General features: G+C 36.9%; 1 protein-coding gene across 2 annotated transcripts in view; it reads right to left on the minus strand.

Annotated features, from left to right (window-relative positions):
- Positions 1-20,542, minus strand: part of LOC149836463 (protein ZINC INDUCED FACILITATOR-LIKE 1-like) — a 49,566-nt gene extending 29,024 nt beyond the window's left edge. For both annotated transcript variants that reach the window (XM_090005362.1, XM_090005361.1), the window contains exons 1-10: positions 20,320-20,542; positions 18,378-18,691; positions 16,285-16,325; positions 13,679-13,739; positions 13,495-13,597; positions 13,279-13,381; positions 13,073-13,126; positions 12,918-12,980; positions 10,051-10,100; positions 9,858-9,933 (exon numbers count right to left, since the gene is read on the minus strand). In XM_090005362.1, the coding sequence (XP_089861488.1) occupies positions 9,858-9,933; positions 10,051-10,100; positions 12,918-12,980; positions 13,073-13,126; positions 13,279-13,381; positions 13,495-13,597; positions 13,679-13,739; positions 16,285-16,325; positions 18,378-18,525 (699 nt within the window). In that variant the 5' untranslated portion in view covers positions 18,526-18,691; positions 20,320-20,542. The remainder of the gene's footprint in view (positions 1-9,857; positions 9,934-10,050; positions 10,101-12,917; positions 12,981-13,072; positions 13,127-13,278; positions 13,382-13,494; positions 13,598-13,678; positions 13,740-16,284; positions 16,326-18,377; positions 18,692-20,319) is intronic.
- Between the last annotated feature and the right edge of the window lie 7,454 nt (positions 20,543-27,996).

Below are 27,996 nucleotides of genomic sequence, written 5' to 3' on the forward strand. Positions count from 1 at the left end.
GGTAATTAAAAAGAACTTAAAGTTGTATGCATTTAATAGGGCATGCATATGGAAAGATGAAACTTAAATGAAAGATAATAAAAGAAATCATGCATTGCACATAATCATGCATTTTCCTGTTATGCACTAGATCATGCATAATTGAATTGTTCTCTAATTCATGGTAGAATGGTGGGTGTATGTTATTTACTTCCTAAGAAGCATGCTGAAGGATCTTATTACTTAGTTCTTGTCTATGCTCATGCCTTACTGTTTCTTCCTGCTTGACATATGTAACTGGTTGCATGTATGGCTAATTAAATTCTGAAAATTTTTATATCTACCCTCACCTATGTCACATGGGTGCGGGTGCGGGTGCGAGTGCGGGGATTCGGCACTTCCAAAAAACTCGGGTGCGGGGGTGCGGCAGGGGCAAAAATGTAATATATATATATATATATATATATATATATATATATATATATATATTGTATAGTGTATATGTATGAATGTATGGTAGTTGTTAAGGTCCATGACATTTATGCATGTTAGCACGTTCACCCCAAAGATGAAAGTGATGAGTTGTGGAGCCTGATTCATTGTTTTTGCCCTTGCAGGAAGGGGGGTCCGGGGGCTCCCCCCGGCGCGGGTGAAAGTCGAATCTGGGAGGAAGGGATGAGCACCTTCCCCTTAGGCTCGCTGCCACACAGGCGACCAAGACTGGGTGTGGGGAGACCCCTTCTGGATCCATTCTGTGACTCCGTTTTGAAAGAACTTCATGCAAATACAACCACATGGGAATGCAATGATCCAAATCTGGTCATTTAATTATGTTATCACTCCACGCGGAAACTATACGATCCGGTCCTTTTGACTTTCATAATTTCCATCTCCCTCTCTAAGACAACCAAAAGCCAAGTGAGGCGAATTTGTCCTCCAACAAAAGGGAAAGAACTCACGCTCTCAGAGTAAAGAAGAGAGAGAGAGAGAGAGAGAGAGAGATAGAGGAGAATAATAGGATGGTCACTCTCGGCTCGGCTGTAAAGCTTTATTGGCGAATAGCGGCAGCATTAAGAAACTCTTTCCATTGGTGGCAGCGGCACACGATGCACCGGGGAAAAAGAGGAGGAAATTAATAAAGAAAAGGTGAAAAAGCAAAAACCCACCACTCCTGTATCACGATCCCAACCCCTCGGCCCTACGCCTAAACACCACGCCATTTTCCCCCCACCTCCACACCGACAACTGGCTCTCATTAATGTCCTCTCCCACCTGCCCCTTTCCCTCTTCAAAACTCCCCCCACCCCCTCTCCCCTTTTAGACTCCCGAAAAGCAGAGAGAGAGAGAGAGACCCATTTTGGTTTGCTATCACTTTTCAGATCGTTAAACACACGTAGCTTTGACTTTATCACTCGGAGGGGGAGACAAAGAGAGAAAGAGAGAGCAATGATCAACAAGAAGGAAGGAAGAGGAGGGATGGGTCCTTCCACACCACCATCAGTAACCATCTTCCTCCTCGGCCTTCTCCTCCTCTCTCCTTGCATCCTCGCCTCCTCGTCCACCCCACCCGACATCGGCCCAGAGTGCCTGCAGTCGGACCAATTGGTCGGGCTCACCACGTCGGTCCAGGGCGCGATCGAGGAGTTCGGACAGGCCCTCTCCTTCGTCTCGAGCTTCGTGGGCCTCTTCGGCAGCATTAATTGTATGATTTTTTAATTCTGCACGGCAAAAAAAATTTAATCCAAAAAAATGGATAAAAATGACCCTGGGTGTGGTCAACGCACCCAGAGTCGGGTTGACCGCACCCGTGTCGAGTCGCGTCGACGCGGGTGCGGCACCCTGCTAGCCGAATCCATGTGACATAGGCCCTCACTTAAATCATTACATAAAATCTTATCCATGTTCTTTGTCTCACCTAGTTTCTTTAGAAGTGGCTGTGCTCAGAATTTCAGTTCTGACACCCTACTTTGTTGGTTTTTCATAGGATATAACGAACAGTGAGGTTGGACTGGCTACTGGGAAGGGATGAAAGTCATACTTGGGCTTGTCAGCTTCAGCAGGAGACATAGTGGTTCTTTCTTCAATCCTTCTTGCTTTTTCAGTTGTTACTTTACTTTCAGTCGAATAAAACATTGTCTCTACAATTTACTCTTACTCATAAATAAAGAAATTGTTTTGGTTCTTATGGATGATGGTTGCAAGTTCGTTTGTGGTGATTGGGTTATCCAATGAAAATTGGAACTGTGAGGACCCCGAATCTCTGGGAAGGTTTCCGCATTGAAAAACAAATTATTCTGCATTTTCAAAAGGTATAATTTGGGGTCGTTACAGAAAAGCACCAGTGTCACACCGGCACTGATGCAGGTGCTACACTTGAACATGGCTTCCTTTGTGTCAAGTGAAGCCAACCACACTAAAGTCCATTTCTGTCCAAAAGTGGATTCATTAGCGCTAACCAAGTCTGGTTTTATCTAATATCATATATATACACATAAAATGCACACATACGTGTATGTATGTATATATATACACACCCAAGTTTTTTAAAATTGCCATGTTACACCCTCACTTATGTGACAGCCTATTGCATTTGACAGGTCACCGATGTATTCTCATCACATGATCATGCTTAGTACACTTGCATAGCTGTTTCAGCAATATATCTCACTAGCTTTTATTTTTTCTGTAACAACCAAAACTGTCATCTAGCTAAGCTCAATGCAAAGAATTGCACCTCATGTGCATTTAGATCAATGAGTAGGCCTACACCAAATAACAGAAGCAAGTTTAACTCTTCATTGGTTGAGAGATTTTATATTTAACAGACTGCCACAATGATTTAAATGCAAAGATTTACAAAACTATTCAACTTGTATTTCCAATCCAAAAATGGAAACCAATACCATAGAAAGACAAGCATATTTAGTAGTTTATCAAGGTTGGCTAGCTGCTCTGAATTATTTCTCTAACAGGCTCTGGAATCATTTTTTCCTAATTCATCCCAATAACAGCATGAACATCCTTTCAACAACAGATCACTGGAACAAAAGTACCCTACAACCTATGTCACATAGGTGCCGGTGCGGATGCAGCTATGCAGCACTTTAAAAAACTTGGGTGCGGGGGTGCAGGGAGTGTATATATATATATATAATGTTTAACAGTTTTAAGTTAACATTAGGTGTATTTGTGTGCATTTATGTATTTATATATATTTATATATATATATATATATATATATAATATAGATAAAAATGAACTTGATTAGGGTTAACTGAATCTACTTTTGGATAGAAATGGATCTCAGTGTGGTTGACTTCACCTAACACAAAGGAAGCTGTGTCCAAGTGTCACACCCGTCTGGGTGTGGTGCCCCGTTAGAAGAGTCTGTGTGACATAGCCTACAACCCTACTGTCACACAATTAGAACAACATGCACACAAAGTGCCCAATAATTACAAGAAAAATCATTCCTAAATTACATTTCCTTAATCACATTGACTATCTTGTGACTACATTTTAAAATGATTTTGCTTGCTCTTATAGACATCATAGAGGATTTTTGTTTGAATGTGAACAACCAATAATCAAATAAACAAGATCTTTCGATTTCTCAAATAAAAATAATTAAATAGTGCATAAGATTAAAAACAAATTATGCAATAAATATCCCCACATTGATACTTATTGGCAACTAATGCTACGATTGCTAATTGTATGACATTTTCTTTCAACCAAATGCCCAAACTATATTTAATGCTATAAACATATAGAATTCCACAAGTCAATTTTTCCGTGCTTATTCAAGGATATTTTCAGCATATCAAATAACTAGAAAATTTTTAAATGAAAAACAGTAAAAGCGAATAAATTGATGTCAGATTTAGCAAGGTATCAAGGTATGAGTAAAAAAAGGAATATGCAGTGGAAAATTGATTCTTTAAGAAAGATGCATGAGTTCTAAAAAATCATCAGACTTTTTACCATATTGACGCCAACCTTTTTCATAGTACCAATATGCAGATAATTAATTAGTGACTAGATGTGAAAGTGTACTGCAGTACCCTAATGTCTTGTTGTCATGTCAATAGACCATGATGATCCCTTTCTCAAATTAAACATTCCAGCTGTAAAGTTTGCAAATTTTCTGGGTTTTTTCAGAAATGATACGGGATCATCGACCGTGATTGGATCGATGAACTTTTGGATGTTGGCCAGGTTTCATCGTTTAGACAACGCCATTGAGACCTGGATCTCAACAGGGGATCCAATCGAGGCCCAAAATGGGTCTCACATAAGATAACTAGGGGTTTGGGTCCATTCGGACCCAACCCAACCAAGAACACAACCTAATTGCATTAAGACTGGATTTGGATCCAATCCAATCTTAATCCCTTGCAATCTACCTTAAAATAAGGTTTTTGTGAGAATTTGGATCTCTAAGATCCAAATCCAAACCCGCACTCATACACTATATATATATATATATAATAAACATGGAGTTGGATCCAAATGGATCCAACCCAATAAAAAAACAATATAAATAGTTATAATATATGTATATATATATAAATATATGGATTGAGTTGGGCCCAAATGGACCCAACCCAATCCACTCCCTTACCCAAATTAATTGGGTCGGATCCAAACAGGGATGTCAGCATCTCCTATCTCCTCCCTTTTTAAACCCCCTAGGGGAGGTTTCTTTTTAAAAACAACGCACCCCCCATCTCTCTCTCTCTCTCTCTCTCTCTCTCTCTCTCTCTCTCTCTCTCTCTCTCTCTCTCTCTCTCTCTCTCGCTCTCGCTCTCGCTCTCGCTCTCTGGCAGGAGGGTGTCGCCCTCCTGTCCCTCTCTTCTTCCCTGCCAAGTAAGAGGGTGCTCGACACCCTCTCCCTTAACTCCTTTCATTTTTAGGAGCAACCATAGGCTGCTAATACTACTGCTACTCGGGGTGGGACGACCGGAAGGGGGTGGCTAAGGCCACTCCCCTGTCATCGCCCTTTTTCTTTTTATTTCCCTCTCGTCTCCCTGTTTTCAGGCAGGAGGGTGCCACCCTCTCATCTCTCCCTATTGTGTCACTAGGGGTGGGTAGGGGCGCTTTGTTGGCTGCCGGCCTCGCCCCCTTCCCTACTTGTTTTTGGCGATAGTAGCAGCATCGTGTTGCTACTGTCCATTGGGCTTGCCTACCTCGGTTACCTTTCTTGGCTCAGCCAAGCTGAGTTCGGCAATAGCCATCTCAGCTCAAACCATTTTTGGCACCGAGGCCGGCTCAATCAAACCTAGTCAACACGGTTCATTACCGAACCTAACTGACTTTTTATGCCTCGTTTTGCTCGGCTCGAACTGGGTTCGGGTTTGACAAATGCGGCACAATCGTTGCTTATTTTGTTAATATATGATTGTTACATCATTCTTTACGCAGGATTATAAAATCCTTTTAGCGCACCACATCAGCACAATGGACGAGACACTTACCGAGGCACGAGCTTTTAAGAACCTATGCTCGGAAATATCCGAGATTTAAACCATCTCTAAGGTAGGGGAAAGTTGCATGTGATAACGATGACAGAACACTTTTGATATATATGTATTATATTTACGTCAAATATATATATATATACATTTTTAACTCAAAGACACAGTTTTGCGTATTCTTGTCCCTTTTAAATTATGTTATTTACTTTATCGTCGCATTGTAACGTGCACAAGCTCCTGCTTTATGCAATTTACTTAGCCTGATGTATGGTTTCGTACACTAAGCCTTGTTTAAATAATTTATTTAGCCCAATGTACGGTTTCGTATACTGGGTTTCGTTTGCGCAATTTACTTAGCTCGATGTACGGTTTCGTGCACTGGGTGTTGCTTATGCAATTTATTTAGCCCGATATATGGTTTCACACACCGGACCCTATTTTACGCTATTTATTTTACCGTCACGTTGTAATGTGCACATGCTTCTGCTTTAATATATATATATATATATATATATATCCTATATACATATATAATTATATAGGATACACAGTTTTGCATACTCTTGCTTTATTTTCAAATTTCGTACACATTTATTTTGAGTATGTAGTTTTGCGTACTCCTTACTTTAAATTATGCCAGTATGTATTTAAAGACGCAGATTTGTGCATCATTGTTGTAACTCAATTTCAAAAGAATCTTCATGCGATATTACAAGCTCGCATGCTCCAATGTCTCGAAAAATACAAACAACAACAACAACTACGCCTTCATCCCAAAACAATTGGGGTCAGCGATATGAACCAAAAAAGAAATTCATTTTGGGTCTTCCACATGAATCCTTTTCCTCCAATCATTTCTATCCAATGCCATGTCCTCGGTGAGGTTCAAAGCATTCATATCCTTTCCTATCATCTCCATCTAAGTCTTCCTAGGCCTACCCCGACCTCTTTTAACTAATATATTTTCCCATTTCTCCAACCTTCTAACTGGAGCATCATTAGGCCTTCGCCGAATATGTCCAAACCACCGTAAACGATTCTCTCGCATCTTATTTTCAATGGGTGCAACACCTACCTTCTTACGTATCTCCTCGTTCTGAATCTTATCTTTTATTGTATTTCCACACATCCATCTAAGCATCCGCATCTCAGCTACACTCATTTTTTGAATATGATGTCTCTTGGCAGCCCAACATTCCGTACCATATAGTAAAGCGGGTCTAATAGTCGTCCTATAAAACTTTCCCTTCAACCGCAATGGCATTCTACGATCGCATAGCACTCCAGTTGCACTTTTCCATTTCATCCACCCAACCTTTATCCTATGATTTACATCTCCATCAATTTCTCCATACTTTTGAATGATGGATCCCAAATATTTGAAATAATCATTCACCGGTATTTCTTGCTCACCAAGCTTCACTACACTCCCATCACTACTTCGTTGCTTACTAAACTGACATTCCATATATTCAGTCTTACTCTTACTCAACTTAAAACCTCTAGCTTCCAATGTCTGTCTCCATAATTCTAACTTAGCATTAACCCCAGCTCTAGACTCATCAATCAAAACAATATCATCAGCAAACAACATACACCACGGTACATTTTCTTGAATTGATCTCGTAAGCTCATCCATCACTATCGCAAATAGGAAAAGGCTTAAAGCAGATCCTTTATGTAACCCAACTGTTATCGGAAAATTGGTTGTCACTCCTCCACAAGTGCGGACATTGGTTACTACTCCTTCATACATATCTTTAATTATACTAATGTACTTGAGAGAAACACCTTTCTTCATCATTGTCCACCAGAGAACGTCCCTAGGTACTCTATCGTATGCCTTCTCTAAATCAATAAAAACCATATGCAAATCTTTGTTCCTCTCTCTATATTTTTCAATAAGTTGTCTAAGAAGATGTATAGCTTCCATAGTTGATCTTCCAGGTATAAAACCAAATTGATTCTCCGATATCATGACAACCTTCCTCAACCTAGACTCAATCACCCTCTCCCAAAGTTTCATAGTATGACTCATGAGTTTTATACCACGATATCATGACTAATGTCTCGAAAAATAAAACAAGTATTTTATATTCGCATATTCGCAATATTCAGCATTCACACACGCTGCTTATCCTACGTATAAAACAAGGCTCTCATGCTAGCATGCATCAATGTTGTCGCGTCTATACTTATCGAACAACTCCCTAACGTTGGGGTGTTCTTCAAAATACCTTTCCAACCTAGTTTGAACCTTAAAATAAGTTGAGATTGGCATGACTCAGGAATTCGCAATTGAGTTTTCTTTTCGAACCAGCATAATGAAAAGGCTTTGACTACGTAGCCTTCGGTGATACATACGTCAGGTCCTTTTCTATATCCGGAATGACTCGAGTATTCTCCGACCCAAGGCAAAGGATATCGTGATTTTTAATGTTGTGTTTGGGTTTCTTTTTGAGAAACCAATATCTTTCTCATTGTTGTAGTACTATCAGTACATGCACAACATGCTAGTACAACAATGAATAAACTGAAAGTTTATGATAACCTCGTAGTGCAACAACGCACCATGCTAAAGAAAATCACATAAACAGAGATGATCGTCTTAACATGCAAGATGCTCGATTTGGTTTAAAAGACCAAAGCATATTGAATGAATTGTCAGATAAAATAAGACCTGGCATACTCATTCATCCTTTGGTCCTATCAAGAGAAAGAATAGGAGATACAAACTCCAATGGACAAGTTGTTAACAACTATACTCTTCGAGTGGCAATGGCTCAGCGTTCCCGATCATCGAAGTTAGGAGACTAGGCTACCAAATACTATCCTAAATAGTAGATCGCATTGACTTCTGCAGAAGTTTGGATGCATCTCCCGGTTATAAGTGGCATCTGGAGAATTCTCTCTTGGTCATTGGACCATCCTCTTTGGAGAAGATTCAGCTAGTCGGCTAAGGTATCAAAATACATGAAATAATAAACCCCCGAACAACCTTAGTTGTTTCTACGTATTATCCTGTGAGTACCTGCAGGTCATAATTATCGAAACAAGATTATGATATTAATTTTACTTCTCTTGAAACCGAATAGTGTGAAATGTGATAATGCATATGTTAGTTTGGTTCTAAAGTTTGACATCGATGCACCAACCAGGCTTTCATGAGTCTGGCCCGTTTTATGGGATAAAGGTGACTTATAGACGGATGTTACAGGCAATGGCACGATGACACAATGATATCAAGAATTCACTTTCTCTGTTGTTTGCTCATTAGCACGTTTTGTAATTTTGTATAAGAGTTCCTTTATAATAACTCTTTAAATCTCGTTTTTAATTTATATGGTTTTTAATGAATGTATGAAGATACAGAGTTACAAACCTAAATTATTGAAAGAAAAATTTGCTTGTAATCTGTCCAAGGTCCGTCGACTTGCTCTTTTCAAATATTGTTTCGGGATTTTGGGGCATTACACCAACCATCCTGTTCCTTGTGGAATATAATGAATACAATTTTTATATACATACTTGATAAGCTTGAATATAAGTTTAAAAACACAAATTTCAAAATCCACCAACAGTTCAATACATGCTTAGTCAAGCCCAGCTAAGCTAAAGCTTGACCTGCCTAGGCTTGAGCCAAGCCAAGCCCAAAACAAAAGGAAAAAAGTAACCTGATTATAAAGAGAGAGATGGGGTTTGAACCATCACCTCACCTTTGAAAACAACAGAATACCGCTACAATAAAGGGTTCTTTTGTATCATAAATAGACAAAAATGTGCATGCCTAGCATATCTGATACTTGTGTCAAGCTTAAGGAGCTCATCAAGCTTGGCCCATTTAACCAAATAAGGATTTTGATTAAGCTCAAGATTCGCTCAGTTGTTAAATGAACAAGCTCAGGTCAAACTTTTAGCGATCCAAGCCCAAGTTTTTAAGTAGGCTCAAGCATTTTGCCCACCCCTAGCCCCATATCATGGTGCCTTATTCATCATGTAATGTGTTGTGTTGAGTCACCCAGATACATGGCCCTAATCTACCACATGTTCCCTATGTCGTAAAATGGGACACACGACATAGATATGGTTGGTACCACACTACAGTTCTCAGAAATTAGGACACAAGGACACATCCACACACACACACACACCCAAATATGCTTGTCCATAGCAATAAAACATGAATATCATCTCACTTGAAAACTCTTGAACAACAATTCTAAATCCCTATAGCCAAAAACATCAAATAATAAAACTAAGTTGAAATTGAAACATCCGTGTGACAAAGTGTGTTCTTATGACAGAGGCTAGAGTAACATTAAAATATAAAAGAATGTCCCAATCAGAATGAAGAAAAATAAGTGCAATGCTACTAAAGCAAAATAATAGAGCAGTACTCACTGGAAGCCAAAAGCAAGCAATCAGCACCACTGAGGCAAATAAGGAAATACAAAGGCAGGGTAGGAAATATGGGAACCTGCAACACATTAAGTAAAGGCTTACAAATTCAATAACATGAATAAGAAATAAAACATGAATATAATGCAATTATGCAAATAATAAAAAGACAAAAGATGCAAAAGTATCACGTTACCTCCCAAACACGGAGTTTCTTGAAAATATATGTGGGTAATTCTCTGCAGGCTGATAAATAGAAATACTGAGTTGAGTTAATAATACCATCTTAAATACATTGAAGATATCTAGAACAGAAGGCAACATTTACAAGGCAATTTTACACACAGATATGCATGCATACATGCACACATATACACGGACTAGTAACTAAAAGTATTGAGTCAAGTCATTAATACCATGTTCAATGCATTCAAGAAATCTGGAATAGAGAACTTTACAACCAACACACATGCATGCACACACAATGGGTTCTCCATATTGTTAATCCTCCAAAATGGGTTTTCCTGAGTTTTGAAAATAAAAAGTTGTGGTACAGACTTTATGACAATTTGCACATGATATTATTGTGTGAAATATATTTAACTGATTTCTTGTGATATTTTTCATCTTCCATTTTTGAGAACTACTTAAAAACTCAAATGGAAAAAAGAAAAAAAAAAGAAAAGAAGACAACCATATTTGGTCGCTATGGTTGGAACCTATATTGACATGTACCCAGATTGTTAGACCTGATTTTGCATAGATGTAATTCTGGTTGACAATGAAAGTAGCTCAGTCCAAATTCCTCCAAGTTGGGTCTCCATTTTCCCAAAGGGTGAGGTTGAACATGTTGAATCTTTTTCAAAACCAAATCATGAACTTTAAAAGACCTCTTAATCATAGACTTAGCAAAATGTCGCTCAACCTTCTTTTATAGCCATCTGCATGCTCTATTGCAATGAGTCACATCTTGTCAAGCAAGTCGAGTTCAGCAAGCTGAAACTCTTGTTGGGATTCGAGGGGAAGCTCCAAAGTAGCGAGGATCCTAAGATATGACAATTGCATGTCGGCCTCCGCCTCGTACACCAACTCAAATCGGGTAGCATTGGTTGGTATACAGATAATAGTCTGACATGCCCATAATGCATCATGCAACTTCTCACGTCAGTCACAACCTTTTTTTATTGTTTGTTCAATGATGCAAATGATTGTTTTGTTAATTGCTTCAGCTTGTTCATTTTCTTGAGAATAATAGAGACTACAAAAATATGGAGAAATACCAAACTTTTTACAAATCTTTGTAACCTTGTCATTTTTAAAATGGGTGCCATTGTCAAAAGCTAAATCTTTTGGGATTTTGAAATGACACAATATTTTTTAAATAAATAATGCAACATGTTGACCTTGACCTCTAGACAATGAGACAGCCTCTAGCCTCTTGGTAAAATATTAGGTGGTGGTGGATGTACCTATGACCATTTCAAGCTATAGGGTTTATGGGTCTGGGACTATGTCACATGGGTGCGGGTACGGGTACGGGTGCGGAGCAATTTCAAAAATTTTGAACACGAGGACACGGATATATATGTATATATGTTTTTTAAAATATATATATAACAATAATAAGACTCGGTCAAAGTTGTGCCCATTAGGGGACACAGCTATATATATAACAATAATAAGATTCGGCTATATATATATATGTATATATATATATATAAAAAGATCATTTTTTTAGTTTTTATACATCTTTTGCCCTAAAATGGATAAAAATAGACTCGGTCAAAGTTGACCGAGTCCAAAATGTGGACGAACTCGGCCCCGATGCGTTAATTGAGTCAGACACTTGGTTGACCGTGTCTGCCCCGTGTCCAAAGTTGCACCCGTGTAGGGGCGTGTCGACGCGGGTGCGTCGACCATATAGCCGAGTCCATGTGACTTAGGTCTAGGAATATTTGGATCAGATGAAGTTTTGACAAAGGTTTTGAAATGGATCCTGATTTTTTAGTAGAAGGTAATATGAGATCCCTGCCTACAAGTCAAGCGTCTTTCCTCCATCGCTGAGAAGGGATCAACCTCGCTAGGAAAGTTGGCTCCCTTTTATTCGAATTGTATCATGTAGCACCATAAACCTCGTACGCAATCATGTGAAACAAGTGAGCTTCATGGTCTAGAGACACCATCAAGACTCGAAAAAGATCCAAAACAAACAATGTGGTATTTGTTAGATAAATCCGCACTTATTTAAATAAAATAGCAAATAGAATAAGAAAAACACTGATACAAGCCTTGCCTCAAGCTTAGGTAGCCCTTTCTATGACAATAACAGACGAGTTGTACTTCAGCTAGGCAGAGGCTCCGAGACTGATAAGACAAGGATCTAGATCTAGGGGTTTATGGATCCAAGCTCCAACAAGCTATGGATATGGGTGCGCTAGACTGAGAGAATTCGGCATAGTTTGGGTATGAAATCTTCGAGATCTTAGATTGAGCATAATGAGATTATAGATCATAGATGTTGGACTAGGGCCTAGACCTGTATTTATAGGTGTAGAGACGGATCGTGGGCCTAAATCTAGTGGATTCTAGACCAAAGAAACTAGATTCAGGTGTCATGAAGAGTGAGTGTCAAATGAGTGTGTGTACTTTACATTACTTGGAAGCAATTTGATTCTTCGCCGATGTTGGACCAACTTCACTTTCTAGTGTTCACCCCTAATTGAAGTCATCATAAAATAAGAAATCTCACTCTTTTCACTAGAATAAATTCTTTGTTTGGCCTTTTTAGCTCATGTTTCGATAGCTGCCAATTTAATCTCACAAAGATTGAGATTCAAGAAACTTCCAAATGAGCAACTCATCTTGGTTAATACTTAATACATCCTTTTTGTTGTCATTCTGTGAGATATCAAGTTACCACATATTTGAAATTAACCACATTAGTGTACTGCTATATGCTTGAAATAAGCCACATGCATTCACAACACTTATTGCAACACATTTTCAAAATTACCCATTATTTAATTTAAGTTATCAGCCATCAAATTTTAAAATTGAAAGTACCTGAGCTAGAAAACCTCCAATGGCTGGACCAAGAATCAGACCTATTCCCCAGGCTGTACCAACCTGAAGCAAGATTGCAAGGACAAGATATTATGCCCTCTGGTATAAATACATGAAATAACTATGACAGAAAAACAGCAAAAAATGGCTCATACAACTGACAATCCCAAAGCTTGATATTCTGAACGGCATACTTCAGATGCATATGCCTGAAAAAATGCACAAAAATAATAAGTGCATAAGGTGATATTTTGAATTTATTTGAGAAAAGGTCACCAATGACACTACCCCCTTAGAATGCAAATTGTGAACAAGTACGGTCTAAATATATGTCTTCAAAAGCCACAAGTAGTGTATATACCTTGATTGGACCGAGGGAACCATTAAAAGTACCAAGAAGAAATCTCATTGAAATTGCCATCCAAAAGGATGTACTAAGCCCAAAAAGAAGGTTGAAAATGACTCTGAAAAAGAGGTCAACAAAATCAAAGATGTGCAACAACATACAACAAATGCTTACTTAGAAAAAATGGTGTCTATTGCTAGAAAATAAAGATTTTGACAACAGATTACTGACACTGAAGCTGTCCCAATCATAATGACAGGTTTTCGCCCAAATCGATCTGCCGCCATCCCCCAAACAACAGAAGTCAAGAATCTTCCAAACATGTATGATGAACCTGGTATGATCAATATGGAATGGCATAAGGTTTGAATTTTGAGGACATAACATCTAATTTTAAACCATAAAATGCACTTACCTACATAGCCAGCATAATATCCAATATCCTCCACTCTTTTAGCAACATGGAAATCTCTTACCTACAACATAAAGGTTGGATGGAATAGCTTTTATTTTATACATAACGAAGGCAAAAAAAAAAAAGAACATGTGAAAGAATAGAAACTTCCATACAGTATTAGTTTAGTAAAGTTGAGTTCAACTACCTAAAAGAAGTTAGACTCTTTATTGTGAAAAGGCACAAACAAAGGCAAGAGATATTCATCTAACTAATTGGACATGAATAAATCTGGAAAATGTGGGGCATAGTATGCAGAAGTTAATGAGAACTACCATCTCAATGGGCTTCGAACAGTTCGGAGGCTAATCAGTTAAGATGCTATATCCTGGTCCTGGGTGATTCAGAAGTGTGTTTTATGAGAACTCCGCATAACTAAAAGGAAAATTTAATCTCTGAAGTATTGGAATTCAGAAGTAGCAGGACTTGCTCTTTGTTACCATTGACCGACCTCCATATCATGCTCGGAAAGAGGCTGTCTTTTCAAGGCTTGATTTAGCATGGAGATTGTACTTTCAACTATGAGTTGCACTCTCTTTTAGTAAATCCAAGTCCTTCATGAAGGATTGAGGAATGAATCATCTTGCCTGCTCTAGCAGTTTGGTGTTATAAGCCTACAAGGATTTTAAAAGATGGAACTTGCTAAGGTAAGACACCTTAGCAATGTTGGCAAAGGGAGATTCCTCCATGCAGCTAGACACTTTGAAATCCTCCATTGTACCAATTTCTTATTGCCCAAGAAATAGCTTTCTGCCCCACTTAACAGATTTTAGGATCCAGGACCTTCCATCATTGCTCATTTTTTTTCTCATGGTAGCGGTAAAATTCCCCTCATGATCAACAATTTATAGAAGTAGCAATCACAGGCATGTCGTTATGTGGCATGTGGTGAAGGCAATGAAATTGCAATCACCTCTTCTGGTTCATTCCCATTATTTCGCCCACTCCAACCATCTATGTGGATAGCTTGGTTTGACACATGGGACAATAGGACTACTATTCAATCTCATACTCTATGCACTATGAACCCCTTAACAATACTACCACGGACATATGGTGTTGTGGCTTCTTATCATGACATAGCATCTGGAATGAGAGGAATTCTCATAGCCCACTTAGGGGCCATTTAATATGCAGGACAAAACTTCCCTCTCAGAAGGTTGCCCCATGTTTGCAAAGTTCATGGGCAGGGACAACATGGCCCACATTAGGGTCATGTCTCGCAAGAGTTGGACCCCAGAGGGTCGGACTCTTGCATCCCAAGATGCAGGAATCTGGGAGGCCCAGGCCCTGGCATGCAAACGCCCTCTTAGATCCCATCTATGGCTTCTTATGGGGCCCTTAAAAGTTTGTGAAGACTTCAAACTACTCAAAGGATGGAGTATGATGGGAATGGTGATGCAATGATCAAAATGAATAAAAACTGTAAAAGTAAAATGTGATTGGGATTTGTTCACACCTACTGAAAGGAAATACAACAACATATGCATTAAAAGAAAGAGCAGAAGACCTAATTGCATCAACGAAAGTGGTCATACATCGCACAAATAAATCATGCACAAATTATCTAGATTAATAGCGCACAATATATACACTTACTGTGATGAACTCCTCTAAATTTTTTTTTTCAGATTTCCCCCCTTTTTGATAAGATAAACTGCAGGATTATGGCCCCCTCACTCTATTAAGTTGGATTAAAAGATATACAGGATTACACAACAAAGTTGGCAGGTTGAGTATCGATCAGATCATATAGATATCCCTTCCTGGCTGCACTCCTCAATGACTCACACTCTTCTGAAGGAATCATTTCATAAAAGGATGCAAACCCATTCAAGACCATCTGGTTTTACTAAACCTTACCTGATAAAGCCTTGCAAGCAAGCCCAGTATGCTTATTGGTTCAGGTTGACAAGACGCAAGCTAAAACCAGAATGAATTGAGCCAGAAATCTGACTACACGTAAACTTTGTTAGAAATGGATTTTTTAATAAGATCAGGTTAATCCACGACCAATTATACAAAACCCAAGCTACATAAACATAAGCCTGGTAAGCCAAATGCAGACCTGGTCTGACCCCATTATTCTTGCATTTTCCTCCGGGAGTTCTCTGCTTATGTGATAAATTTTTAGCTGAAAAGGCTCGTACAAATTTTATCAATGAAAGAACACCAGGAGCAGCAACTTATTCTAATAACTGGATGAATATCTCTTAAATGTATACAGTTGGCATGCCATAAGAGTACATATAGTAGATGCAGAAATTAGTAGTCGTCGACAATTCTGCCTTAAGGCAAATGAGAAAAAAAATCAACATTTTGATTGCAGTCTAGAATTTAAAATCCTGAAGAATACCAATATAAACACTTGCAAGAGCAGCAAAAGGAAAACAACAAAGATTTCAATTTTGCACAGAATATTAAACAGCCAACTTAACATACTAAGAGATAAATATGGAAGTAACATCTTGAATAAACACTTTTTCTCTGAACTTTAGCTTTAAGCTGTTCTAACAAAAGCTCATAATTAAACACAATTGAAGTCTTTGAGCTAATATGTTACATACCATGAAGTATAGAAAAGGAAACAACGAGGATATTGGCAGAGCTGAAAGAGAAATATAAGAAAAAAAAATAAAAAGTCAGAAAAATCACATGAAGACAGAGCATAAGATGAAAAAGTGCCACATGTTCATACTCTCATAAGAAGATCTTAAGAATGTTACAAAAACTGCATGTTTTAAAATTTTATGGAACCACTGCAACTAAGAAATAACTGAGATTTATATAGAATGCATACAGAATAAAGTTCTAAACTTTAAGTGCTTCTCAATAAATGAATAACCATATAAAAACACTAACATCATTCATAAAAGGGAAGAGAGAAATTAATCAGAAAAACATCAAGATCCTACTCAAAACATCAAGAATCACCAAAAGCAACCAAGTAAAAACGCTTCATAAAACTAGTCAATGAGATCTAATAGACTGCAAATGATGGTCAGAGAATAACGGTCATCCAACCACAACAATCTAACATATAGAGGAAACTATGACAAAATTGCAAGTGGACTCAGGCAGTAAAATTCTGCAGACGAGCATCCTAGTTCTGAAAATTTTTAAAAATCCAACGGACTATGCTTGAATCAGTGTTCTTGACAAAATTGATCAAGCAAAAAAATTGACAATTTATGAACTTGTGTAGTGTACCTAAACCTCAACTTGACCTATACCAGTGAACTGACTAAGGCCATGGCTTGATTCAAATTAGTAATCAAGAGCTGCCTCATTTTTTTAAGGGTAAAAAATGGCTCACATAGGCCCCATGTTCCACATAATCACCAGTAGATCAAATTTTCAGCAAATGCATCATGCTGGTCATGGCTAAATGTTCAAGTTTTTGATGCACTGATTATAAATTTATAATATAGACATGAACCAAATAGATGCCAGTATTTCGGTGAATACTGGGTAACCTCAACGTAAATCTTGAGATTTCATTAAACGTGCTATATGTATAACTCTAAATGGCATTACTCTTTGGGATATTTAGTGCTTGATGACAGTATTCAGTTAATTGCTACAATTTCTTGACCCAAAGTTACTCATCATACATAATTTAGTAGTTAAAATCACACTTACATGATCCAGCCACCTAGGTGTCTAGGGCCTAGGCAACATTCCAATATATAGAAAGACATCTGCGACAGGTGCCTTGTCATTGTAGCCATTGAGTCAGTGCCTAGGGCACTCTGCACTTAAAAGGTTGTGATTAGTCCAACTTGTCCCTGCCTAAGCTGCCTAGGAGCCAAATAATCCCCACCTAGGCCCCAACTTGGCCTTTTAAATGTTCGTCGCATGGGCGCTGAGCCACTGATTAGTGCTTCTGATTACATAGCTCAAGACTGGATAGCTAAAATCTTAACCATACTATGTTGTAAGTGCTAAAAATTACTACATACATCAAAGGCTGATTCTGAAAGCTGAAACAATTTCCATAAAAATCAAACTGTCATTTTCTTCCTTATGAATACATAGAACCTTGTTTGGCAAGCAAATAATACAATGCATCATTATATCAACCAAACAGTTGTCTGAAATCTACTGCACAGAAATGAATTTAAGTAGGGGCCTTTAAAGCAGGAAGTGGAACTATAAAAGAATTTTGTGAAAAAATGAGTACAGCTACAAAAATAATATGCATGTTTGTTTCCTGGCAATGTGTGGATTCCTTCTCTTCATTTAGCTCTTCATACAAATAAATTCAACCACTAAAGCAAAATGCACTTCTTCCAAACTGCAACAACATTCAGATTGAAAATAGTTACAATGCTTCACATGGACCAGAGTGTGTATGAATATGACTGCAGGTATAAGACCTATATCTATTCTGTTCATTTGAATTGCTTTATTCAACACAATTTTTTTAATCATTGTCTAAATACTGGCATAGAACATCATTAAAGAACATGATCAATGAAAATTAACATTGTTATTATTGGTGTTGTTCCTCCACTTCTCATCCCTTAAAGGAGCTGTAGCACAAAGAAATTCAGACCTGCATCAACTGCCTATATTAATGTAGCATCAAGAACAGAAAGCAAAATTGTAGACCCCTATCCAAAATACTTAATTAAATACACAACAGAGTAGGACTAACCATTGCTGAGTACAATAATGCCCATGTATAGAAGCTCTTTCAGAGGCACACCCACATGAAATTCCTTCTTCTGGTCCACCTTACATCCGGGACAATTCTCATAGTACACAACCTCTTTCTTTAACAGTGATTCTCTGTTTTCCGCCATTCTCTAGGTGCCAAACATAGGGTGTTCCTCCCAAAAGTTTTCTTTTCCACAGTTGAATTACAGTTCTTACTATTTAACCTATCAAAATCATTAGCAATTCTGAACAAAATGACTGGCCTTAATTGAATTCAGCAGATCAATCAAAACATCTCCAAATCAAAGCTTCCTGCAGGTTCACCAAAAGATGCAATTAGTACTCCACTAGTGAAGATAAATAATAATAATAATAATTAATCAAGTGACAGCTACAAGTGGCTCAATAGAAAGTACTGAATACAACAAAATCAGCGCCCAAGATTACCCAATCAATGATTTCTTCATTTATGAAAGCTAATAAATGAAGCTAAGATCCATCATTTATGGGAAGAATTAAAACAACTTAAGCCTTTAAGTTTTTGAGTTGAGATTGTTGATGCCACACGGTGAAAAGTGGTAGCTGCCTACCACGAGCGAAATGGGGTGTTTTCGGGTTGTTTTTCACAAATCTGATCATGCAGTCTGCAGGTGTGTTCCGCATGACCAATTTGCTAGGAAACGATACTTGGATCATATTTTTTCAATAAAAAATGTTTTTTAAGACTTACGTATTTATGAAAATCTTAGACTGTAGTTTTTTAAACCTTATCAAAACCTACCCACATATCGGAATCAGACTGTCCAAGAGCCATCAAGCATGCATAACACATTTGTACGGTCGCATTTAAGGAAAACATAGAAAAACCCTTCAAAAGACCGGTAGGCTGGTGGAAGGCTACTGCCTACTCTTCTTAAAAAGGTACAAACTAACTTGAAATAACCAAATGAAGGAAAAGATTCATCGGGATCTTCTTTTTCTTTTTCTTTTTTTGGAAAACCATCATTTAACCATTGATTTAGTGAAATGAGATGCCACTTCTAGCTAAAACATCCAGATCACAGTTTGAAGCGTCGGTTACGTAACTCAGAAATGAAATTACAGAATAAGATTAGGACTACGTTAACTTGAAGCAGGCTTAAGTTTACAAACCGAATCAATTTTTCGGGTCATTTAGGAAAACAAATCCATGCGAGACGAACTTCAAAATAAAAACAAAAACTAAACAAACAATTAAAAAAAGAGGAAGAGGAAGCTAAAGGACGTTAAACTTGGGAAACTAAAGCTCTAGCTCCCTGAATCGCTCTTAAAATTTTCATTATTGCTTCCAAAATCTAAACCACAAAATCAAGCTGTCGATCCATCTAAATCACTAAACTCAAACACATTTTCCGTTGAAAATATGAATTACACCTCTCAAGAAACCTCTCCAACGCATCCCGAACGCGAAAGCATGAAATCAACCTCAGCATTCGCTTAGAAAGCCCTCGATCTCTCTTAATTCGGGTTCAAAATCCTCTAAAAAACATCGTTTCGCCGAACGCAATCTCTACTAAACCTAACAAAATCTCTCCAGCAGAGACTTCAAAAGCTTAAGATTGAGTTCTTGAATCAAGCTTAAATAAACAACTAAAATCTCGACGAGCGCGCCTTTTGCAGAGGCCAAGCTTACGAAGAAGTTCACTCCAAACATTTTCCATTACTAAAACACTCTCCTCTAAATAATTTGTTCCGCCCACGACGCCTCTTGTAACGACGAAGTTTTCAGGTAAAAAACAAAACGAAAAATTTTATTTTTTCAAGAAAGCAGAATGAAACACGATTCGTATAAGCGCGTCGCGTCGCGTCTGTGAAATCTTCACGGACTCTTACAGGAATTCGATCGTCGGGGAATAAACGCATCGTAGAGGATAGAACGCACCGTAGAGGATAGAACGCACCGTATTCGATCGAGCGGTTCGACCAGAGATATAAGGACGATCGCAGACGAGATACCGTGAGAGCCGATCAACGAAGGAACTCCTCTACCGCCACCGGTGGCGATCCTCCCCGGCCCGGATCTTCTGCAATTTGCTAATGAACGAAGGAAACTCTCTCTCTTCTCTCTCTCTCTCTCTGAGGGAGGAGTTCGCGCGCGAAGGATGCAGAAGGAAGGGTTGAATCGTGAGGCCCGGCCGCCTCTCTTCTATTTATAGACATGAGGCGGCGCGGTCGAACCGCTCGCTTGGGGTTGGCGCGAAGGTGATGAGGCCACGGCCGAAAACGAAAATTACAATCTAAATATTAAATGACAAAAATACCCATCCTCCATAAGAAGCTAATCCTAAACCAACGGCGGCTCCGCTTGTGTGGTAGGAGCAGATAGTGCATGATCACCTTGTTTTTGGACGTTGCAGGTTCAAAACCCAATGGTATAGATGTATCACTCGTAGGGCGGTAGGGGTCTGCCTAACCTTAGGGGTGTCTACCGGCCTGGTTTACTCGGACCTGACTTGAACCAAACCTTATAGGGTTCGGGTATGCTGACAAATAAGAAGACTCATTAAGACCTGTGTGCGGACCCAAAGGTCTCATTAATACACGGACCCAAGTATAGTTTGTGAAATTTTATACCAAACCTGAACCTGACCCAAGTTTCGATTAAGACCCATAAATTTTCAATGTAAAAATGATAAAAAAATGGTTTTATTGGGTTTCTTTCATGTATTTTTTATCAGGTCTGAGTATGGTTTTCTTATAGTGGGCCCGATATCATATATACCCAAAAATCTGGCCCAAGTCTGGTTTTACCCAACCGACCCATTGACAACCCAGCTTGCCTTTCAAAAAAAAAACTAATCATAAAAAAAGACAATTATCCAAATATTGCTTTTTAGAAAATTGATTATTATAGCACCTGTGAGAGTCAGATTTAAGAAAAAACAAGTGGAAAGTTTTAGTTTGCTAGCCTTAAACACATACTTTTTGTTAACACAAATATTTGTTACTAATGAAGGTAAGGAACTAATGAGCTAGAAATTATAGGTAAAGTTGAGATGTATTTAGCATGGTTGTTTTATTAACTTTAAAATCTGGCTTTTTTAGTTATAAAATTTTGGCATACAATGGGTCAATGATTTTTAAACTCCTTTAAAAAGTTAACTATTTGTCATAATCATGGGATTCAAAACAAGTTTTCTACTAAACAAATGATGTAGATCACATATGCAACATTTGACCTACAAAAAATTTAAAAATTTTAGAAGAAAAAAGTTATTCCTGCTCATTAGTTTCTTACCTTCATTAGTAGTCAATATTTACCCAATATAGTCACTAGAATATGAGAACCAGAATTATTTGTATTTCCAACACTTTTTGTGCAAATCTAACCATCGGACTGTGCTTGGCATGATGAATTTGCTAGAAATCAATTATTGGATCATGCATTTTGGATGAAAAAATGTGATTTTTGAATGCTTGAATATTTTTGAAGATTATGAACAATTGATTTTAAAGCCTTAAAAAAATCTTTTATGCATAAAAATTGAATGATTTAAGAATAGATTCTTATAAAACCAAGCATGTAGATTACATGCATGCAGTTAGATTCAAGAGAAAAGAAACAAAATTTCATAAAATTGCTCTATTTTCAGTTCTTATATTCTAGTGATTCTTACCCTATATATATATATATATATTATTTATGAGTAAGCATGCTTACAACCAACTCATATGATTAAAGTAAATAAGTTTTTCAACATCTCGTGTTTCCCGTTTTGTATGAGCACTTATACATTAATCATGTTACACAAATGCAATGTGTCTTTTGTTAGGGTTGGTAAACAAGTCAAACCGAGCTTGGGCTGTTCGGGCTCGGGTGTCAACCGGTCCATCAAGAGAAATTTGCGGTGGAGAGTGTGGTTAATGAAAACTGCTGGGGCCCCGCTGACCGTACGATTGAAACTGAACCAAAACACAAACGGCCAAACCCTGTCGCGGTTGGAAAGTTCGTGGAAGTTGTGTATTGAAATGGGGTCCAAAAGGTTTACATTTAAGGAGTTGTGTCCTTATTGTCCAACTATCGCATTTATTATGCATTAATTTCTTTTGTAGGCAGTTCAGTTTTTAATTCCCCACAAAAGTGGAGCGTTGGTTGACACAAATCCCACAGCCATTTTCTTTCTTTCTTTTTCGACGACGGAAGAAAATGAATGTTTTTTTTTGTTTTTTTTTAAAATTCGGACCCTACATATGTGATCTATGTATACATGGTTCAAAATCATTGTAAAATTTTGAGGCTTCAAATATCATTTTTTTTTTAAAATACCAGAAGAGCAAAAAAAACTATTTAGCATATATTCATTTTCTTTATATATGGTGTTCAGCACCATGATATGATATGGTGGCAGATACTTTTGTTTGCCTATATCAAGCCACTAAATGGTAAAAATTAGCATAATTTATTTGTTATGTTTGAAGGTTTTATCATGTTTAATACACAAGGTTTCATTGTTGAGACAATGAAAATCAATAGCTTACAATTCATAAAAGTTAGAGTGATTTAAAAATGATATAAACATATTGGAGTGAGCTCTAACACATGAAAATAATAAATAAAATACATTAAACATACTCTATTAGATAAATTTTGCAGTTGAAACTCAGATTTATATAAATAAAATGTTTACCACCATGCCCCAAAGGGGGTTGGCATAGTGGGTGGGGGCCTTGGCAGCTAGACGGGAAGTCAAGGATTGATTCTCACGAGTGTCAATCCTTTGCGTAAGCCAATGCCTAGCATAGGCTCCGTGGGCAGGGTCATAGCCTCAGAGTTTTACGCAGTCAGCATGACACCGTAGGTACGGTAGGCCAGCACGACCAAGTCTTCATGCCAGGTGCCGTTTCTTTTGGTTATAAATTAAAAAAAAAAGAGTGTTTGCCACCATGTTGAAGTACCATACAAACATGAGTATCATTGACAAACATGGAACATGCAGATTTTATATATATATATATATATATATAGAGAGAGAGAGAGGGGTCAGTGTTAAATGGGTTTTTCTGCTCTTCGGTTATTTTTTTCATAGTTTTGATCCCATAAATATGTTGGGCATGATCGATATACACGAGGAATTCACACCTTTTCGATGAAAAAAAAATGATATTTGGAGCCTCAAAATTTTACAAAGATTTTGGACCATTCATTTTTCAAATGTTATAAAAACTTATCCTTGCATTGGAATCGAACACGTCAAGAGCTGATCCCTATAAAATCAAGTACGTAGGTCACATCAGTATGGTTAAAATTTAAAAATAAAATAAAAAACCTGAAACACTCATTTAACATGTTTCATTCAACACGGACCCATAACTCTCTCTCTCTCTCATATATATATATATATATATATATATATATATATATATATATATATATATATATATATATGAGAGAGAAGGTGGTAGTGGATAATTACTATTATAGGTAACAGGGCATTTGAAGGGTTTTCTTCATGTTTTTTCTTAAAATTGTCGATAAAGATGTGTTTTACATGATTGGTTTTTATAGGAATTGACCCTTTGATCGTCCGAATATGACTTGCAAGCAAGTTTTTATAAGGTTTAAAAAGTTGACGATATTGTAAGATTTTTATAAAATAATCAAGGCTTAAATAATTATATTTTTATCAAGAAAAACATGATATCGTTCTCTACTAAATTGATCATGTCAAACACACCTGTATGGTCAGATTTAAGAAAAACATAGCAAAAACCTTCAAAAGCCTGGTTTGCTAAAAAAGTGGTTAGCAACTACCACTATATATATATTCTCACGAACTAAGACTGAAAACAAGTTTTTTTAAGTAAAAGGTACAAATTAATCGAAATTGAATCAGATATAAACATATAGACCAACACACATTATTTATCCAAATGCAAAAATTATCGAACTAATCAAATCTGAATCCTATCGGGATGCTCATCCACATCTTATCTCACGGATCCTTCTAAAGAAATTAAGGGTGTTTGTCTAATGTAGAAGGGATATCCTACACTGCCTTCTGCAAGGACTCCCCTTCAGCAGTAAATGAAACGTCTAATGATAGAGACGACGAAACGGCGAAGGGCTACACTGTTTAATGATAGAGACGAAACGAAGGCCTGTCCTTTCGCCCAGAGAGAGAGAGAGAGATAAGTCGGGTGCCTCTGTCAAAAAAAAAATTTAAAACTTTGTTCCTCTGTTTTTATTCTTTTTGTAACAGGGGTCGGATGATCCAAGAGTCTGTTTATATAAAATAAAGCATCCAAATCACAGCCTTACGGTGAAATTTTAGAAAAAATAAAAAACTATAAAAATCTTGGTTCATACTATCAAACATATTTTGCTGGTAAACATATTTCAGTTACCTTATATACATATAAAGAGACCACAATTAATGATAGGGTGCGCCTCGAGTACCTACTCTATTTTTTTTTAGAGTTGTTGGATCTATTGAGATTCAAGGACTATGATGGCACTTAAATATACATGTTTCTTTTACTTAAATGGTTATATATTCCCTTATTTAACGGTGAACATTTAAGTAAAGAAAGCATGCATATCTATGTCCATCCAAGTATGTTTGAGAGGGAGAGAGAGAACTTTTAGAAATGTCAACATTTACTTGAATGCTCATCTTGAAATAGAAGAAGCGTGTATAACCATCTAAGTAAAATGAAACATGCATATTTAAGTACAATCACAGAGTTGGATTTCAAACGATTCTGTAAAATGGTTGTAGATGCGTCGAGAGCACTGCATCATATATATATATATATATATATATATATATATATATATATATATAGAGAGAGAGAGAGAGAGAGAGTAATGAGTACTTGCTCAATGAAATATGCTAAATGAGTTTTTTTAAGTTTTTTTAAGTTTTATTTTTAAATTCTGAGCGTGCAGATGTGATCTATGTACTTGATTTTATGAGGATCAGCTCTTGAAGTGTTCAATAGGACACATGGATGGGTTTTTATAAAGTTCGAAAAATCAACTGTCTAAAATCTTTATAAATTTTTGAGGTTTCAAATATTATTTTTTTCATTGAAAACACGTGATCCAGATGTGGATTCCTCATAAATCGATCATGCCCAACACATTTATGGTTTCAAAACTACAAAAAAAAAATACCGAAAGAGCAGAAAAACCCATTTAGCAAGGACTCATTTAGCATATATATATATATACAAAGTGGTAACTACCTACCAATTTTTTGGCCAACTGCTAATTTATAATAAGCAAACGGGTGTTTTCAAGTTGTTTTTTGCAAATCTGACCTCTTAGATGTGCTCCACATGATCCATTGGCTAGGAAACGATCTTGGATCATGCTTTTCAATAAAAAACATGATTTTTTAAGCATTTAATATTTATGAGATTTTGAGACTGACGATTTTTAAACCTTATAAAAACCTACCTATATGTCAAAGTATTGGACAATCCAAGACTCAATTCTTATAAAATCAAGCATTCAAAATACATACATATTCAAGAAAAACATGGAAAAAAAATTCAAAATCCCAATAAGCTAACGATAGGCCAAAAAAGTGGTAGGCAACTACCACCTAATGCTAAGGTGCTTTAGGAGCACCTACTCCCACATACTAGAAGTTGTAGGCTTCATCTTTTCCATCAGACCTTATAGATTGCTTAACATTATTAATTACTTGATAGGGATCATGTTTTAGATTTTGTTTTTTAATATAAAAATAGATTTTTTAAGTCATAAAATTTTGGTACATTATAAGCCGTTGATTTTTGAAGATCCTAAAAAACTTACATGTATGCCATAATTACATGATCCAAAACTTATTTTCCACTAAATAATTATTGTAGATCATATATATAGGATCTGATCAACTAGAAAAACTCAAAATTTTTAAAATTTTGAACCTTCTATTAAGTAGGAATAGGTGCTATTGAAGCACCCTATCATTATTAATATATATATATATATATAGTCGTTTGGTTATTTGAAACTCTGTTTGGTGCAAGAAAGTTTTAATTGTCTTTATAGATGTAATTTACATGGTTTATTTAGTAAGAATAGGCTCTTCAGCTATCCCATTACGATATCGAGAATATTTTTATAAGGTTTTAAAATTAATAGCATGTAATTTTGCACATTTTAAAACTTCTATATAAAAAAACTTGATTCAACAACAGATTTCTAGCAAATTGATCATGCTAATAAAAGTTGCCGATGACATGAAACATGAAAAATCAGCATTGCACATTTTACGTGGACAGTTCCCAAAGAAACTGTTTTCCATTATATATAGAGAAAACGGAAGGGGAAGCATGTGGTGTCGCAAGCACTTACGTATGATGAATAAAAAGTCATAAAACTAAACTGTCACAAAATCTGGTGAGATTCTTGTCCTGTTGTTAATCACTGTCTTGTATCGCAGCATTAAACGTGCACCACTTTACTAACTCACAAGCGACAAAACCTACAGGCAAACAAGAGCAACGTGACATGACAATCCCCTCCTTTTGTTTCTCGCCCGAGGCAAATAAGCGGCACATGCCTTAGAAAAATAGTGAGATATTTAAATTGACTCATGCTTACAAGGCCATGAGCTCAAGCTCGGCTCGACTCGACTCATCCCAATAAACGAGCCAAGCTTAAACACCCTTTATTCAGATCGTTTACCAGCCCTAGTCATTATATTAATAAAAAATTATAAATAGCTTGATAATTGCCAAAAATGATAGCATATAACTAAGACCAGTAACAAGCTGAGCTTGGGACCTTCAGGCTCAGCCCATTAAAAATACACTCTTGCTCATGCTTAGCTTGCATGGTCATCACAAGACAAGCCAAGTTCGAGCTTGCGTGCGAGATTTTATGCTCACACACATTTAATAATTTCTAAAAAAAAAAAATTGAACGATTTTTGTTCGCATGTTTGTGAGAATATTCTATGTTCACGTATATCTGATAATTTACAAAAAATAAAATTAAGAGATTTATGTTCGCATGCGTGCAAGATCTTACACTCACACATATCCGATAATTTAGAAAATAATTAGAAGATTTATGTTCGCATGCGTGTGAGATTCTGTGCTCGCAGACATTCGATAATTTGCAAAAAAATCATGAGATTTATGTTTGCATGCATGCGAGATCCTATGCTCGCACATATCAATTAATTTATAAAATAATCAAGAGATTTATGCTCGCATGCACACGAGATTCTACGCTCACACACATAAGATAATTTGCAAAGTAATCAAGAGATTTACGTTTGCATGTGTACGAGATCCTACGCTCGCACACATTCGATAATTTATGAAATAATCAACGATTTTATGTCTCCATGTGTGCAAAATTTTTATTTCGTATGTGTCTGATATCTCGCAAAATATACCAAACACTTACATTTGCAAGCGTGCGATAATGTACGTTCACTTGCGTCGAACATTTTCAAAAGTTAGATTTTACAAAACATTAACCCTGTGTGGTTCAAACTTAAAAGGGTGTTCAAAAGAGTAATTATTGATACAATTCAGATATACACAACTGAATATATTATGAACGATAATTAAGATATATATAATTGAATCTATTGTGATCTAGCAAATGCAAG

Source organism: Nuphar pumila, chromosome 5, assembly GCF_984573655.1.
Source record: "Nuphar pumila chromosome 5, dmNupPumi1.hap1.1, whole genome shotgun sequence".
Taxonomy (NCBI): Eukaryota; Viridiplantae; Streptophyta; class Magnoliopsida; order Nymphaeales; family Nymphaeaceae; genus Nuphar; species Nuphar pumila.